We start from the raw sequence: 19,435 nt of genomic DNA, 5'->3' as shown, positions 1-19,435 counted from the left end.
GAGAGTATAAGCACATGTAAAGCACAGGTGTGGAGTGGGTGTGTAAACTATGTGAGATCAATATAGGATTGTAGATAGTTGATCATGTAAGAGAAGGCACAGAGACCACATAGAGAGTGCATTGGTAGATTTGAGAAAGCACATATGTGAATAGATCATAAGTAGAATATAACTGTCTAATATCTAAGCCAATGCAGAGGGTGTCGAGAAGAGTGAAACACTATGCAGTATGTTAAATGGCTGCAAGTGAACCAGGGGGAGTGATTTGTTGTTGAGGAGAAAAAATTGAAGTATATATGAATTAAAGTTTTTTGAAGCATAAGAATGGTAGAATGGTGCTTCTAGATCCACTGTGAAAATGTGATGAAACAAGATCTATAAGGTAAAGGAATTGGATCAGCATATCCAAAGGGGATTGGTATCTCCTGCAAGTTGGTGCTTTCTAATCAAATGGTGTTGGTGTCTCCTGCAAGTTGGTGCTTGCTAATCAAAGGGGATTGGTGTCTCCTACAAGTTGGTGCGTTCAAATCAATGGGATTGGTGTCTCCTAAAAGTTGGTGTTTTCAATTATTAATGGATCAGTGTCTCCTACAAGTTGGTGCTTGCAAAACTGAGGGAATTGGTGTCTCTTGTATATTGGTGCCTACCTATATTGTTACAGTAGATTGGTTCCTACTTCAATTAAATAATTAAAAGAATTTTTGTGGTTTTCTCCCAGATGGGTTTCCATGTATATCTGATCTTTAGTGCTCTTATGTAATTGGTATATTTTTTTGTAATTGAATGTTTTAAATAGTGTTAAGTTATATTCTACTAATTCACCCCCCTCTCAATATAATTGTTAATCGAACAATTGTTCCTATAGAGAAATGTAACATTCACCACTAATGGAAGGTTAATTTTTCCTCTTCAATCCATTATTTTCGTCAACTTTCCCATATCAACCTTCATGACCACAAGTTAAGTGGGTATTAATGAAGCTACATATATTGTAGTTAAAAAAAAAGAGCCCACCTAAGTGGTTTCTAAATTAAAAAGTCATCTTGTTTTGTTTCTAAATTAAAAAGTCATCTTGTTTTTTATTTATTTTATGATAATATTTGTTATCTTATTTTTATTGAATTTATGAGGATTTAATTTAATATTTATGGGATACTTTTGGTTTCTGTTGTTGTTTTTTTTTGTGGTAACTAAGTTTTTTTCTATTAAACTAATATTAGATTAAATAATATCATAATCCTTATGTTGTGGTTCTCCTAATTGGAAATTAAGCCAATGGAAAAAGTTAATGTATTTTATCCCAAATGTCCATATAATAACCAAAGACATAAAAAAATATCTATTGACCAAGACTTCATCATGCAATACATTATTCCATGGTACTAGTAAATTCCAGGTGAAGTAGGAAAACCACGATAATTATTTGCATTAATAATGATGTTGGGAAAAGGAAAACACCTTAGTTAAAATGACACTTGTCTAGAATTAAAAAGCGCATCCCCAATCTATTGTATTAACACTTTTTTGTTTTTCCTTCCTCTCTTTTTGTCTTCCTTCATATGCTTGGGAGTATCTTTGAAGCTTTATGTTTTGATGCCAAAACTTGTTGGAGATGAGCTTGCTCCCCTCGGAGTCACATTCTTTTTATTTTTTAGCCATAGATATGTTTGGCTAAACAACATTTTTTGTTGATCTAGTACATTTCAGATGGGGAATAAACGAGGTTTCCCCGGCTACCCATAACTCAGGATACTCCAACACAAGCACCCACAACTATTAAACATGTTTTGGAATTCCAAGAATTAATTAAAATATGCAGTCGAAATAAGAATGGAAGTTTCCTTTGCGAAGTGCCATGAGAGATCTCTCTCAAGTCTTCCAACCCTTTTATTTACCTCACCCAAATCACATGGGGTTCACTTATCAATTGATACACCGAGCAAGCCAAATAGGCTTCAAAAACCCAAACTTGTAGTTGTGGAAAATGCTTGCAGCGTAGTCAAAATGTTGTAGGCGCCGTAAAATATTTTCGTAGCGCCCCAAAAAATATTCCTTTTCATATTCCAGGAAGTTGAAATGGCTAGATCCCCTGAAAGGTTGATTCTCCATGGTCATGGCTTTCTCCTTAACACAACCATCAAATTATTATGCCCTTCTTCATCGGGATTGCAAAACTAACTCGAATTTGACAATCAAAGTAACCAAAAGCAAAGGGGTTGGGACTACATTAAAACAAAATGGAGTTATCTATTTTGGGTTATGGGTTTCACATCAAAGAACCCACACACTTACTACCAAGAACATATAGGTACCTTTGTAACAACTCTCCCACAAGGATTTGAACCAAAACATAAAAGAACCGTGAACAAACCACACAATGGTTGAGGCTACCATATTCATATTTCTAATGTGAATTGACTTGACAAGGGAAAACTTCAATAAATCAAATCTTCCTTAGCAAGTCAAACCCATAGTAACATTGATTCTGAAATCCCAAGTGTTGGTACAAGCTCAATCTCCAAGCTTAAAGCATTAAGCATTTAGAGAATCCACAAATTACAGAAATCAACACACACAAAAATAACTACAGTGCAATGTTTCATTTCTGACAGGCATGTAACATTTTGTAATTGGTCACAACACACTCAAAATCTTAAATAAAATCCTACATCGTGAAATTGGAATCAACTTGCTCATAACATATACAACCACCACATTGCTTAACAAGTGCAAACAAACGACTTCATTAACAATAGATAGACAGATAATTTAACAACCATAAAGATGCATAAACATATTTTCTCATTAATCAAATTCAACTATGCATGAAACTAGCCAGATATTCAATGTGGGCATGTGCAACCCAGGCCTCTCATCCTCTGCCTCTTCTCCTAGTGCTAGAGCTTCTCCTCTCCACTGTTGCATAGTCTCTTCTTCTTAAACACTCATTTCTTTATAAAGAAAGATAACTGGGAAACCAAGAGTCACAAGAGATGATTTGTTTACCCTTCTCACAAATAAGAGAAACTGAAATTACATTTACAATAGGAAATATTTCCTCCAACTTATTCTAAAAACAAAACTCACATCCTAATGCAAATATCCACAAAACATTTAAAATCTCTCCCAACATCACCATGTGACCATCCCATCAAATTGGAAAGCTCTGGTCCAGTCTTCATTGAACTTTGCGCTCCATCTATGCACCTACATCAAACTCCCAAGGTACGAAAATATGTGACCTCCTAGTCATATGCATCTAGTCTTCTTGTGACAACCTCAACTCATGAGTTGCAACACGCCTCTGCAGTAACACATCTCCACCTTTCTACATGATACCTCACCAAAATTTCTCCTGAGTTTGGGCTTTTGGCATATTCCTCGTTCTCTTCTCCGGAACCCTTCAAGCACTCCTTGCTCTAGGTTGTTGAAAATCTCCTCACCTTTCTCCACTGTCACCTACACAGTGAAAATAATATATTACCATATCCTTAATCAACTTGTATGTTCTTCTACCGCTTTCGCTGTGAACTCTAAACTTTTACTTGTTGTCGAACTATCCAAACTTGCTAAAAATTTCCTCAGAATCATAGGTTGTCTCTTCATACAACCAACTATGCGTTCTTGCTTTACTTTTGTCAATTAAATCTTCCTAAGTCAGTCCTTGGCTGAAATTTGTTGTCTCCAAGTTGCTCCTCAAATATTCATCTACTTCATCAAATGTGTCCATCACCCTTAGGATGTTCTTCCATGGTTGCAACTCAACTCCCTTGAGCTTCTCCTCCAACTTAGAATTTATCTTTGTCTTGGATTCACTTGCAACAAATTCCATTTCACTCTCTTCTGGAGGGTCCATCTATAAGCCTCTTCTTCCTCATCTTTCTGTAGCAGTCCTTTCATTATCTCTAGTTGTAATTTGATTTTAGCTACTTCTCTATCAAGTTTGTCTTGACTTGATCTATTATGGCTTCTCTATGAACCTTTACTATGCCTTTCAATAGTAAAAAATCTCCTTCTTCCATGAGCTTCTTCCCCGCTCACTGTGAATTGCACACAAGCCACTGCAACAAGTTGACTCCATCAACTTGTTTGTAAATACCATACAAAGCTCCTCCAAGCCTATTCTTATCCTGGTATTTATGTTGACTCCTTCCTTTGGAATATTCATCTGAACGCTCTCTACTCTTCTGGCTTTTGCATGCAATTTACTGACCTTCTTCATCTGAGAGCTTTGTTGTTATTTCTCATTTTCTACCACAAGGTTCCTTGCCATCATCCTCAGCTGCAAGCATTCATCACTGCTACCTGTAATAAAAAATTAATCCACAATTAACTGAAAAAAATACCATTACCTCCTTGTTCAATCTTCACTTGAACACACAACTTTTGTTGCAGAAATATTCTTGCTGTTGTCATCCCTTTGATGTTGTAGACCTTCCTGTTCAACACCATTCTTCCTGCTCATAACTCTGGTCATCTTGCATTTCTTATAGAAATTGTTTCATATGATTGAGTTCTACTCCTGACTCAACCATCTCCTTCTCAAATCCTTCATCACTCATTCCTTTGATGCCAACTTCCTTGGCACTTTTCTTCTACTACTTGTGACTTCCCTTTGAACCCATGTTATGACCAATAATTGTCATGCTCATCTCTTCCTCTTGTCGAATTCTCCTTGTATACTAGTGAGTTGCAACAAGCCCTTCTTTTCTTTGTAACAAGTCTGCTACTTGTCACCCATACCAAGTCTTACTCCTAGTATCTTCTCTTCTCTAGATTCTATGCAGTAGAACCTCTTCTTGAGCACTCTTGCTCCTCATCTTTCAAAGTTGTTGGCTATTTCATCTTCAACCACTCACTCTTCTTAGTTTTACTTTCGATTTCTGTCACCGTTTCTTCATCCAAGTGCTTTTCTTGCTCCTTCTCCTTTGTCATAGCTTACTTGCTATGCCAAATGTTACCAATTCATGCCTGCAAACACAATTCTTTTAAGGACAATGTTAGCACAAACACCATATTCAATTTTATAAGATCTATAACAAGATCTCATATTCCACTACTTGTTGAATCAATTCCTCCCCAACCAATGCACTTGTTCTTTCTCAAGAGCATATCAACTCTTCACTTCCCTGCAATAACCTCACTTACTGTTGTAAGGTTCATTTTGTCTTCAGCCTCTTTTCACTGTTAAGTTGTCCTCAAACATCCAAGCAGATCCACTCTCTAATCTATGTTATTATGACTGCATCACTGAAGAGAAATCGGTTCTACTTCAAGGTAGACACTCTCCACTATGTTTTCACAACACCTCACACTCAACAAATCTCAATTCAACAGAGGCTTACCTCAACCTACTGTAAACTTTGCTTTCTCCAAGAGTTGTAAAGTTGAAAGCTTTCCATGGCTCTAACATTCTCCAAAAACATAGTTGAGCTCTGATACTACTTGATGGGGGACAAACCAGGTTGCCCCGACTACCCATAACCTAGGATACTCCAACACAAGAACCTACAACTTTGTATTTTAACACATTATGGAATTTCAAGAATTAATAAAAATATGCAGTCGAAATAAGAATGGAGGTTTCCTTTGCTAATTTCCATGAGAGATCTCTCTCAAGTCTTCCAACACTTTTCTTTACCTCACCCAACTCACATGAGGTCCATTTATCAAATAATAAACCGAGTGGGCCAAATAGGCTTCAAAAGCCCAAAATTGTAGTTGTAGAAAATGCTTGTTGTAGGCATTGCAAAATATTTTGCAGTGCAGTTAAAATCTTGTAGGCACTACAAAATATTTTCGTAGCACCCTAAAAACTCCGCCTTTTCATATTCCATGAAGCTTTAAAAACAACTAGCTCCTATGCAAGGTCAATTCTCCATGGTCTTGCTTTCTCCTTAACACAACCATCGAATTATTATGCCCTTCTTCACTGGGTGTTGCAAAATTAACTGAAATTTGAGAATAAGAGTAACCAAATGCAAAGGGGTTGGGATTGCATTAAAACAAAATAGAGTGCTATATTTTGGCTGATGGGTTTCACATCACAGAACCCACACACTTACTACCCAGAATGTACAGGTACCTCTATAACAACTCTCCCACGGGGATTTGAACCAAAACATAAAAGAACCGTGAACAAACCACACAACGGTTGGGGCTACCATATTCACATTTCTGATGTGAATTGACTCGACAAGGGAAGACTTCAATAAATCGAATATTCCTTAGCAATACAGACCCATAGAAACGTTGATTCTGAAATCCAAAATGTTGGTACAACCTTACTATCCAAGCTTAAAGCATTAAGAATTCAGAGAATCCACATATTATAGAATTCGACACACAGAAATAACTACAGTGCAATGCCTCATCTCTGAATTGTTCACAACACACTCAAAATCTTAAATAAATGCCTATTTAAATTGAATTCATTCACCTTTTAATTTATTTAGTTTTAAAAATGTTTAAAGTTAATGATGTTTTCATTTAGTTAATAATTTTTTTTATAATAAAATAATTTTTTTGGTAAGCTCAGTGGTAAATCTTTCCATTTTTATAATAAAATATTATGTTTAAAGTTTTAATATATTTTAAAAATAATTGAAGTATTAAAATTAAAGTCTAATTTATTCCACTAAATTTATGGGGCATAGCCCTCTGACAAGTGTTTTGTTAAGATATTTTATTGTGTAAAGGTTATGGGTTGGGAACTCACAAAAATTTAGCCATGAGGGCAAGGGTGGCCTAGGCTATCCCCAAGGGATTTTGATTACTAATTAGCGAGACTAAGACTAAGCGCTGGTGTGGCTTAGGCCATCCCTAATTGATTTTGATTGTTAGGATGTTTCTAAATCATGTGATTCAAACCACAAATTAATCATACTATTCATCTTTAAAATAGCATAAACTAGCCAGAAAATCAATTTAATTAATTTTTAATTTATTAAATAGGTAAATAATTAATTTTTAATTTATTAAATAGGTAAATAATTAGTTAGGTAAAACTATTTTACGATATTGTTAGAATTTAGCACTCAATCTCAAGTTCAAATCTAATAAAAAGTGTTCACAACACAAAAGTCGCCCCTATTAAATTATTTTTTAATAGAAAATTTGATAATCACACATTCTCCACGGAGGCGGTGAGACACTGTAAATTAGTTAAGATTCCAAACGTGTTGACACTGTAAATTAGTTATGATTCCAAACATGTTGACACTGTAAATTAGTCAACAAATCAACCAATCAAATTCTTTTCCGAGAATCGATGAAGCCTTATGGACGGGTTTCAAAGGGAAGTCGGAATATAAATTCAGGAAGCCTATGTGCCTGCAACACCAATGCGAAAGTTTGTTTGTTCACCATCATACTACGATTGCAAAAGAAAATACCATCTACATTGAAAGGACAATGGCGAGCTCTACTGCAGGTCAGGTTATCAAATGCAAAGGTAATTAGTTCAGTGCAATGAATCATACCCACATTCTATTTCTTTCATGTATATCATTTCTGGGCAAAATTGATTTTCAGGGTTAAACTGGATTTATGCAAACTGTATGTGTGCTTCTTGAAATCTGATATATTTTGATATTTGTACTTTTTGCAGCTGCTGTTGCATGGGCAGCTGGAGAGCCTCTGAAAATTGAAGAAGTGGAAGTGGCTCCCCCACAGGCAATGGAAGTCAGAATCAAAATTCATTATACTGCCTTGTGTCATACAGATGTTTATTTCTGGGAAGCAAAGGTATGCTATCTATAATTATCATTAGAATTAAACTTATTGAATGGAGGCTTCTGTGATTCATATCAAATTTTTGAAGATTTCTCATACAGACTTTTATTTTTGGGAAGCAAAGGTATTTATGATTAGACTGACTTCTCTTTATACCATTAAATTACTTTAAATATTTATTATAAAAATTTCTTCACCGTTACTGCTTTGGTTGCAGGGCCAAACTCCTCTCTTTCCCCGCATCTTGGGACATGAAGCAGCTGGGTATACACTCTGTTCTTGTCTATAAATCGATAATTCAAAAAAGTTAATTAGGCATACTAATCATAAGTTGGTTTACACAGAGTTGTTGAGAGTGTTGGAGAAGAGGTGACTGACCTCAAGGAGGGTGACACTGTGCTTCCTGTATTTACTGGAGAATGTGGAGAATGCAGACATTGCAAGTCAGAGGAAAGCAACATGTGCGATCTTCTAAGAATTAATACCGACAGAGGGGTTATGATAAGTGATGGGAAGTCGAGGTTTTCAATCAATGGGAAACCCATTTACCACTTTGTTGGTACATCGACTTTAAGCGAGTATACGGTTACGCATGTCGGTTCCCTTGCCAAAATTAATCCAGAGGCTCCTCTGGACAAAGTCTGTATTCTGAGTTGTGGGGTCTCAACAGGTAAATTATTTTCTGGGGTTTTCGAAACTTAAATTGCTGATGATTGTAAAAGATCACAATGATATTATTGAATTAGTTTACATTGTATATTGATTTATAAAGTGGATGATTGAATTCTTAGAGTTCTGCTTGCTGGACTGTTAATAAAATCACCATGATCGTTTCCTTAATTGGAATTCCAATTCAAAATTCATTTTGTTGTGGATTCAGGGATGGGGGCGACTTTGAATGTAGCCAAACCCAAGAAGGGTTCGTCAGTAGCAATATTTGGCCTTGGGGGTGTTGGGCTTGCCGTAAGTAAAATTCAGCTTCATTTCTGAATTTTTCTTTTTATGGAATCAATATGATGAGTTTACTGTTTAATTTTCTGTTAGACATCTGACCTGGGCTTAACTACGCACGCAGGCTGCTGAAGGGGCAAGAATTGCAGGAGCTTCTCGAATAATTGGAATCGATTTAAACAGTGACAGATTTGAAAAAGGTTGTAAAATGCCTATTTCCATCTTTTGTTAATCACTGTATGTATGTTGACTCAAGAATTTCCTTTCTATTTCGTTGTCTGAATCGTTTTTGTTATCTGTCCTCTTTCAGCAAAGCTCTTTGGTGTAACAGAATTTATAAACCCACTGGACTACAATAAGCCTATTCAAGAGGTTGGTTGAGCTGCCTACAATGATTTCAACTTCCCTTTTCCTTTGGCTCTTTCAAATTTATTGCTCTTTGTTGGTGCTCAATAGATATGTAAAAGAATTTATCTTAAAGCTCAATTCAGTTTTGTGTTGTATTCGGAGAAATGTTTTAAATTAAAACTAAATTCTGGGAGCTTATCAGGTTATTGCCGAGAAAACTGATGGAGGGGTGGACTACAGCATCGAGTGCACAGGGAATGTCAAGGCCATGAATCAAGCCGTCGAATCCTGCCATGATGTATTTACTCTGCCTTCCCTTCCATTTCTTCTGAAACTGTAAATATACGCTCAGTTTTAGCTACTATGCATATACTGATCAAATGGGTATGTGTTTGTTGTCCAGGGTTGGGCTGTAGCCATTTTAGTGGGTGTCCCTCGTCCAGACGTGAATTTTCTGAAAGAAAGAACAGTGATACAAACTGTACCTGGAGACTATAAGCCCCGTACCGATTTGCCAGGCCTTGTAGAATTGTATTTGGAAAAGGTAGGACTTTCTTTCCTTTGTTATTCTATGAAGATTCATTCATTTCCTTAGATTTTAGGATAGAAATGGCTCTCCCAGGCCATGCCTGCTGCTGCTTTCCTTTCCTGGCAAAAATCACTACTATTTGATCTCCATGTAATTAGTCTTTCAAGCTAACTTCTTTATTATTTTGCAGAAGCTTGAATTGGAGAAATTTATCACACATGAGGTTTCATTCGCTGATATCAACAAGGCATTTGATTACATGATTAAAGGCGAGAGTCTGAGATGTGTGATAAACGTGATTGGCAATTAAACGTTCGAGAGGAAGTCAACAGTAATATCTTAAGTTCTCCTAAGTTTCTTACAGATTTTGTGGTGGATGGCATCTTTGAAGTTAAATTCCTTGACATATAGAGGTTCCCTGAATTCAATACAGAAAGGGTTTGGAGAAATATGCTAGAATTTTAGTATGCTAGAAAGGGTAGGGTTTGGTTAAAAGTTTTGAACTTTGAACGAGCGTTATTGTTACGAAGAATCTATGTTCAAATTATCTGATGGTTATAACAAATTGTTTTTATAAAAAAAATTACAGTGAAAGTTCGAATGGATGTGGAAATTTGAAAAATGTCGTTAAGTCAAAGTTGGAATTATGATTAACCCATATTGTTGAAAAACCAAAATTGGCTTTGTGAAAATTTGAAAGTGTTTTTTATTTATAGGAAATCAAAGTCAAAATCTTTGTAATAATCTCTTCTCATGTCTATCAATTCCACATATAACATCAAAAATTCATTTACAAAGAAATTTAGTTCATTATCTTTCGCAAAAGTGCTTTCTATTCTTTTGAATATGTTAGGATTGCAATATTTCAACAGTCCGGTCTTTGCACTCTATTTTATTATGTTTCACATTCAGCAGCATTCTCTGGGTTCAATTTTAATGTTGATGTGTACTCCTTGGACTATTCAAATTTGCTGCTTTAAGTAAAAAATCCTCTTCCCAAATTTGATGGGCTAGGCTTTCTTGGTCTGTGAAGTTGAGTTCAGTTATTTGCTGCTTTAAGTAAAAAATCCTCTTCCCAAATTTGATGGGCTAGGCTTTCTTGGTCTGTGAAGTTGAGTTCAGTTTAGAAACTTATTCGGAAAAAAATATATTATAAACAAGAGGTCGCTGTAAATTGCATACCAAAGTTGTATGGATTTTAAAAAGAATTACCGTGACATTTTGTTGCCATATACACGTTTTAGCGGATGTATTGAAAGCTATGAACCCCCGATGATATAAGTAGAATATATTGGGTAAGATTAGAATAAAAATTACTAAATTTATGTGTCATTTGGTAAATTTGAGGGATCAGATTTCTAATGCTTCTTGAAATCCAAGTAGAGTAGTTGATCATTAGGTAAAGAAACTATTATTTTTTATAAATCTTAAAATAAATTATTTTTACATGTATCTCTCATTTCTCGTTTATTATTTGGGAAAGCAAGTCTTTATTGGAAAAGCAAGTCTTTTTTTATGTTGGTTTAATATCATTATTTGCAAAAGCAAGTCTTTATTTGGGAAAGCAAGTTTTTTTGTTTTTGTTTTTTTTTTTTTTTAATGACATTACAATTAGTATAGATTCAATTTAATTTTCGATCTACGACCAAGGGCACAGAAGAATCAAATGAATGTATGTTGGTTTTGAATAACGGATTAATAAAATGTTTTAACTATAAGAAATTTTTAATTTTCACTTGCTAATAATAATAGTTTCAGGTAGGTTGGTTGTTGTGGAGCAAAGCAATCACACCCTATGTAGGTGAAACCTGCAGAGTTTCAACTCTAAAATTTTCTCTACACATACATGCTTATGGTACTTTTGACATTCACACTTGTAGATGCTCGGCTTCTTGGTTCTTCATAATATTATTCCTTCAATCAATTTATAACATTAATTTGTTAATCTCCTAAACCAAATCACCCCATGTAGGTGAAACCTTGAGAGTTTCAACTCTAAAATTTTCTCTAGAATACATAAATTACATGTAAATGCTTATGGTAATTTTGGCATTCACACATGTAGATTTAAAGAAACACATATGATAATTTTGGCATTCACACGTGTAGATTTAAAGAAACACAAAAATACAGGAAATACCTCAACATAATGATAAAGGACAAACCTTAACACAAATTCCTTGTCATTGATAATTTTCCTAATATCATTGGATGTTTGGAAGCCCTTATAGATTGTACCTGAAGAGAAAAGTTGACTTTGTTATTAGTGTAGTTGCATTTTGAGAAGTGAGAAGTTGATTTTCATTGTAGTTGTGATTCTTTGAAAATGTGTGAGTTGACATTTAACATTTCAAATTTTAATTTTTAATTATTATAATTCTTAATTTGATAATTTCACTTTTCCTAATTAATAATTATAATAATTATTTTAATTATTAATTTTGAGCGGACATAACATTACATGATGTTACATGACTTTACAACATCCCCTTCCTATTGGGTTGTAGAGCACCTTTCAATGCAATTGTATGCCATTCGTTCTCAAAAGAAACTTTATTTATTTTCTTACCAGAGAATAGCCCTTGACGTGTTGCAATGATGTTTATTAAATCGCTTAAACCAAATTAATTCCTTGGTTGCATTGGAGATGAGATACTCTACTTAGATGCTTGGCTTCTTGGTTGTTCGCGATATTATTCCTCCGGTCAATTTATAAAATTAATTTGTTAATCTCCTAAACCAAATCAATTCCTTAGTTGCATCTATCTTTGAGTCACTCTACTTCAATAATTAAATGTTTGGCTACTTAGTTGCTCATGATATTATTCCTCTCATCAGTTTGAAACATTAGTTGGACCTAAATCTTTGATCATCCACATCCATTGCTCAAATCTCCATCACAAAATTCTACTAACTGTAACGTATCAATTTCCATCAAAAGTAATGTCCATGTTTTAAGAAGTGCTACATGGGGTTGTGTTCCTCACCATTTCAAGATGGAAAAAATCCATGTTGAAGGTTTCACATTATCTCCCTAAAAGAAAACTTATGGTGCGATAAGTTTCCCACTCGGGACACTCAACCTAAAACCCTAAAATGTAAGGGATGTCTTAGCATATCCCCTGGATGCATTTTTTTGTTTTGCATTTCCATACCCTAGAAAATTAGTAGGAGATATGTTTTATGTACCCTAAAAATATCTTAAAACTCTCTTTATTGATTAATAATGGTGTTAGCCCAGACCTAAAGGAAATTGGCTCAATCAAATTAAAAAAAAATTGATGTCTAGTCTTGTACATACCATAATTTACATCATGATGGAATTTTCATTTACAAATAACACTTTTTCATTGCTTGCAACTCAACCTACATCTTTGGACTCATGTCTTTAGATAATTGACCATATAAACATTAGTTGTGATGTTGGATTTCAACTTTTAATATTGACAAATGTTTGCAAAAAATAATTGCATCATTGTTGGAATTTAGAAGATCTAACATGTATGCTTGAAGTAAGTATTTGAATCAATAGGCGGATTCTCTCAAATACTTGTCCCTTTAGGTACCCATCAATCCTTTGGCAGCACACTTTGGAAGATTGCTTTAAACCACATGAAACCTCCTACAATCTACAAACCAAACGTCGTCTTGTGGATTTCACATATGCTTTAGGCTACAACACGTATATCTTCTCTAACTCTCCATTGGGGAAATTTTCATATACATAAAGTTGATACACGTTTATACCATGTAATTTAGCAAGTATGAGCACACCTTAATTGATGACATCTGCACCATGAGTGAAATATTTTTTTGGTAGTTGACTCCTTGAGGCTTCTTTGATAGTAATGAAATAAGTATGCTTGACATTATAGAATAGTCATGGAACCATTGTGATGGCCTTTGAAATCTATTTTAATTATTAGTGATTCACTATTAATATTGTCCACTTCCTCAATGCTCATAAGCCCTAGTTTTAACTCCTCTACACCATTAATATCCTCCTTATCCATTGATTCCTCCATTGTATCTCATATGGGAATTGACTCCCCTTACAATGTTGATGGTTTTAAAGGAACTAACACCAATCCTATCGCCCCTAAAGTCCAATATTTGCATTGGTTTCTTAGTAGCACTTTCCATGTCACATCTCCCACTCCTTTAACCAATAATGTATGTTGATCAAATAAAATATACCTACTTTTGATCTTGTTTACTATATCTTAGACTCTATAAATACTTGAATAACCATCATATTTGACCATAAATCCACTTCATACTTTCTCACCCAATGCCTCTCCTTCCCATATTGTACATAGAGATAAACATGGTGCCGAGACACCTTCGCACATAGATTTCTTGGCTTCCTCCCATTCCATGCCTCATAGGGATGCATGGATTGTAACAACCCTAGGTTAAAGTTTCATGTAATAAAGGATAATAAAAGAAAAATAAGACCAAGCTCATGGGACATGTATTACAAGTTGAATATTGAGAAAACACTTTAGTGGTCATCACTAGTAGTTCAATAACAGCGATGGAAATTGGCAAAGGCAAAGAGGCAATAAATGACATTTAATTAAGGAGATAAAGAAAATAGGAGAAAATGAAGGTGAAGAGACACAAATATGAATGCAAAGGAAATTAAAGAAAAATGAAGGAAAATGAAGAGAAAGGAGACATCAATGATAAAAAGGCACCTGAGAAAAAATTCACATATTTTGGTTAGTGTTGGCTTGGATCAATTTTATAGAGAGAGAGAGTGAGAGCAAGCAAGAAAACAATGGAAAACAAAGGAAGGGAAAGGACAAGTAGAGGAAAGCATAGGAAAAGATGGAGAAAGTTGGATCAGAAACCTAAGCAGGAATATTTTGTAGGTAACAGGTTGCATGTGTGATTTCCTTGTTGGGATATGGATGCATGGTGCATATATTTGTTTATTTGGTTCATTTTTTGTCGTTGGCATGGGTTTATCCTGGTTTGACAGTGGTTTTAGCCTTGCCTTGCCATTTCCTGGACAATCATGGTGTGATGGGATTCATTCTTGGTTGAGCTTTGTATTGCCGAAAGGTTTTGGAACTAGGTGAGGTGGTCTCATGAAAATCCCAAAGGCTGGGGATTGAGATGGTTTTCTCTGGGAAACACTTGACAGGTGGGTGAAGACAGGAAAATTCCTTCGGTATGTTGAAGAAATTCTGAGGCATCCAAGCTTGGTTTGGTTTTGTGATCTCAACACCTATTTAGGTGCGATCACACTAGCTTGAGCTTGGAGGTGGCTTAACCTCTGGATTCCTTTGTTTCTTATGTTTTGGTTTATCTCATGAGATCCAACATTCATGCTTGGAATATGGCACAAGGGTGGCTAAAAGAAATATTTTTTTCAGCCAAATCTATGGTCGGGTGGTATGTGGAAGTCCTTGACGTGGTTGAGTTTTGCATATGCTAATATGATTTATTCTTCTAATGTAATTAATGAGTACATGCACTTGTTATTATGTGTATTCTAAGGTTATTTGGTCATGGTTTCTATTATGGTTATATGCTAGTTATAAACATGGTTCTATGATATACTCTATTTTTGGATTTTGTTCATGATTTGATAGTTATGGAATGGTTTATGAATGAATGGGCTAACAAGTGTTGTTGTAGCTAACTTGAGAGGGCATTGAGCCTTCTTGGTGATTATCAGATGAATTTTAGAAGTTTATGATCAGATATGCATTCATAACCTATAGCTTTCATGTTTACAATATGTTTGACGAATGCCTATCCTGTATTAGGCATGTTCTAGTCAAGATCATGTTCAATTTTTGAATGGTTAGCCTTGTTATCATGTTATTTATGTTTCTGGAAACTTATAGGCAATTTTGGGTAGCGATATGAAGGCTTTCCTGAAAAAGTGGCATAGATCTCATGACCGCATGCACATAACATGGGATTTTTTTTCATAACAACATGCAGGCAGACTATGGGTGCCGCTGGAGCCTCATAACCGCATGCAGAGTGTGTTAAAGGTGCAGTTGGGGTGTTCAGTTAGTGAAAAGAGTTTCAGCTCAAGGATTGATCACCAAGGGTGGTTGTTGGGATCTTGAGTGGTATGAAGTCTCTAATGGATGCCAGTGATTTGTTGGTTTGTAGGCCCCACTACCATCACTAGAACTTGGAGGTCGGGTCATGTCATAGTAGTACTCAACTCATGTTTACCCTGTAGAGCTTGTAAAAGCGGGTAAATGTGGGAGGGGTCGTTACAGGGTGGTATCAAAGCGGGTTTCGTTCTCTTTCAGTGATATTTGATACCACAGGGTGGTATCAGAGCTTTGAAGTTCAAACATGTGGAAAGGATGGGATAAATGTATATTGTCATACATGCATTGTGATGGTTATGATTATCATGCATGAGGTTATTATTACATTCTTATGTCATCATCCATAATGTTGATTTGTTGATACCATGATGTATGTATATGTATCGTGCTAATTTGGACTGATTTGTGCAGATGTGATAACCTCCCCTAACTTCACTAAGGTATGGTTTGATCATGTTTCTATTTGGTTTATCTAACGTAGTATGCTTGCAGGAAGAAGACGATCAGAGATGACGAGTAGAATGGTGGGCTATAGTTCTTGTGACTCTACTTACAAGTCAGTTTAACCATAAGGAGATGAATATTCTCTTGATATTGAAAATATATTGAGAAGTTTGCAGGCATAAATTGAAAGTTGTAAGGAAAATAATAATAGGATGATTCACACGCAGGAAAGGATTTGTAACATCCTCGGGTTAAAAGTTCATGTAATAAAGTTAAAAGAGTGAAAACAAGACCAAGGTCACTAGACATGTATTCCACACTGAATTTTTGGAAAAACATCCTAGTGGGTGTTCATTTGGGTTTTTATCATGGCTAACGAAATTGGAAAAGGCATTGGCAGAGGCATTAATTGACATTTTATTTATGAAAATAATGGAAAATAGGAGAAAAGGAAGGTGAAAGGTCACATAATTAAATGTGAGGAGGAAATTTAAGGAAAATTTAAGGAAATTGAAGAAAATAGAGGCCTCAATAATAAAAATACTTCTGAGGATTAGTTCACAACTTTTGTTGGTTAATTTTTTTTCAGTTTTAGCTCAGAGCTCTCTATATTCTATCATACACTTGCACGCTTAGAGCATTCTTAGAGCACTCTAACATTAGAGAAAGGAAGACAAAGGAAGGACAAGAAAACAAAGGAAAGCAAGATCAAGCAAGGAAAAATTGGATCTAGCATCCTCAATGGGAATAATTGCAGGTAATAGGTTGCATGCGTGATTTCCTAGTTGGTTGGTGAATGCATCGTAAATGCATGGTAAATGCATGTACATATTTGGTGCAATAGTGGTTTCAACCTTTCCTTTCCATTTTCGGATAACCGTGGTGTGATGGGGTTCTTTCATTTGGTTGAGCTTTGGATTTCCAGATGGTTTGGATCAGATTGAGGTGGTCTCAGGAAAATTCCTAAGGGCCTGGGAATCCTTTGACCAATTTTGGTAGGATTGCGGTAAAGCCTAAGGGTGGAGATAGAAAAATTCCTCAAGGTATTGGTGAAGAAATCTAAAGGCATCCAAGCTTGTTTGGGCCTAGGAATCCCTTGACCGGTGATGGCGGATTGCGGTAGATCTTGAGTTTGTAGGTGATTGTTTTGGACCTAGGAGTCCCTTGACCAGTTTTGGAGGGATTGCAGTAAGCCTGAGGGATCCATGGTTGTTTTGTTGTGAGTCCCACATTCATGCTTGGAATATGGAACGAGGGTGATTAGGTGAAAGAAAGATTTGGTTCAGCCCAATCTATGGTCGGGTGGTATGTCGAAGTCCTTGACTTGGTTGGATTTTGCATATGCTAATAAGAGCTCTTTTCCTCTTGTCTTTCATGATTATTTATACTTGTTATTATGTGGCTTTGATGGTTTTTCTATCATTGTTATTATTCTGGTTATAAGCATGGTTTTATGACAGATTGTAGTTATGGCTCTTATCATGTTTTGATTAGTAAATGAATGGTTATTGAATGCATGACCTAATAGATGTTATTACAACTATTATGAGAGGGCATTAGACCTTCTTTATGATTCTCAAATAAGTATTAGATCCCTATGTTCAGATATGCATTCATGACCTGTAGATTACATGTTCACAATGTGTTTTCCGAAATGACTGTCATGGTTAGGCGTTGTTGGGTCAAGTCTTTGAGAAAATTCTATATGGATGTCTTTGTATTGATGTCATTTATCATTATGGAAAGTCCCACTAAGTTCTGGGTAGTGGTATGGAGGCCGACCTAAAATTTAGGCTTAAAATATGGGATCACATGCTCTGAAATGAACTTTTTGGGGTGAAACCGTTGGGATGCAAGCTTGTGGGAGCGGTTGGAGGCTTCCAACTACATGGATAACTTTCTGTGGGAGCGGTTAAGAGCTTAGGGCTGTGAAAAAGAGGTCTAGATAAATGTTTAGCCACCTAGGGTGGTTTTTCAGCCCCTGAGTGAACTGTAGCTCTTGTAGGAGGTGTCAAGTGGTGAGTTAGTGGTCATTAGTTGGCCCCACTTCCTTAAGAGGACTTAGGAGGTTGGGTCATATCATAGTATCTCTCCATCTCATGTTTACCTCAGAATAGCCATGAAAGTGGGTAAATGTGGGAGGGTGGTGTTACAGGTTGGTATAATATTTGGTTTCATTCTCTTTGAGTGATCTATGATACCAGGTTGGTATTAGAGCTTCCTCGTTAAACACTTGGACTAGATGGGAAAAATGTGTTTGTCATGCATGCATGTTAGTTGTCTATGTGTTTGGTGTGCATGCATCATGGTGGTCATTATGATGTTTATGATGTTGTTTGTATGTTATGAGGCTGACGTTTTTGTTGAGATAGTGCAGGAGATGTAGATCATCAAAGAGAGGTCGCAGCACTAGACCTTAGGGTAAGCACAGATCGTCATACATGTTTGTATGTTTGGCATGCATGTATTTTGGTTAATGGTTGTTATAAGCATTATGTTTATGTACATGTTTTTCATTCTATTACTGTTGTGGTTACATGCATGATAAATTCTAGTTGATCAATGTTGTCATATGCACATGCATTGAATAGTCATAAATGGTAGTAACCTGTTGTTGTTTGAATTGTGGTCATATGCATGATGATTATGGTCATTGCATTTAAGATCTTGATGCTACTATGTATCATGCTATTTGGATTGGTCTGTTCAGATAGTTATGGTTATGATATTCATGTATGAGTCTATATACTTGTGATATTGTGTCATACTAATCTATACTAACGTGTGTAGATGTGATAGCCTCCCCTAAGATACATTGAGGTATGAGTGTGATTACGTCATCTGTTTCTTTTATCTAACATGGTATGTTTACAGGTTGGCTGAATGTTTTATTAATTGCATGATATCAGTATGTGTCTATAATACTGCATGAAGGAATGATCTTGTTTTAAGACAATTGTACTAACACAATATGCGCTGAGGCAACTAATATGCACTTGAGTGAAAATGGGTGCTAATTGTAGTAGTATGACTAACGAATGTGAGTTGATTGTTGATTATGACATGGTTGTTAGTCTTGGTAAAGGATGATTTCAAATTAATAGACATGATGTCTTGATATTTGGAATGTGTGATTGACATGTGTGAACAATTGCAGGGAAACATGCTTCGTATTAACGTGACAAGGTAACAATTGATTTGTATATATAACTAACAGTTGGGTGATGTGATAACATCTAATAAGACTCAATTGCAGCAATGAAAAAGGTAAAAGAAAGGAACTGGGTGACAATTACTTTGTCTATGTTTGGAAACCACAATTCCAAATGAATGAGTGCTTTGC

General features: G+C 35.6%; 1 protein-coding gene across 1 annotated transcript; it reads left to right on the top strand.

The window, feature by feature from the left end:
* The first annotated feature begins 7,407 nt into the window (after window positions 1–7,407).
* On the top strand, window positions 7,408–10,014 carry LOC149140336 (alcohol dehydrogenase 1-like). The gene is made up of 10 exons (XM_089447787.1): window positions 7,408–7,453; window positions 7,610–7,746; window positions 7,952–7,998; window positions 8,079–8,404; window positions 8,615–8,697; window positions 8,810–8,885; window positions 8,996–9,057; window positions 9,236–9,331; window positions 9,437–9,577; window positions 9,753–10,014. Exons 1-10 carry the CDS (start codon window positions 7,414–7,416, stop codon window positions 9,870–9,872), a joined length of 1,128 nt encoding a protein of 375 aa, XP_089303913.1. The 5' UTR covers window positions 7,408–7,413; the 3' UTR covers window positions 9,873–10,014.
* Window positions 10,015–19,435: the final 9,421 nt, after the last annotated feature.

The sequence above is a fragment of the Pinus tabuliformis genome, chromosome X (genome assembly GCF_031772625.1).
Source record: "Pinus tabuliformis cultivar Carrire ecotype Pingquan chromosome X, CPIR1, whole genome shotgun sequence".
NCBI classification, from domain to species: domain Eukaryota; kingdom Viridiplantae; phylum Streptophyta; class Pinopsida; order Pinales; family Pinaceae; genus Pinus; species Pinus tabuliformis.
The sequence above is the reverse complement of the archived record's forward strand: the minus strand, read 5'-3'. Positions and strand labels throughout refer to the sequence as shown.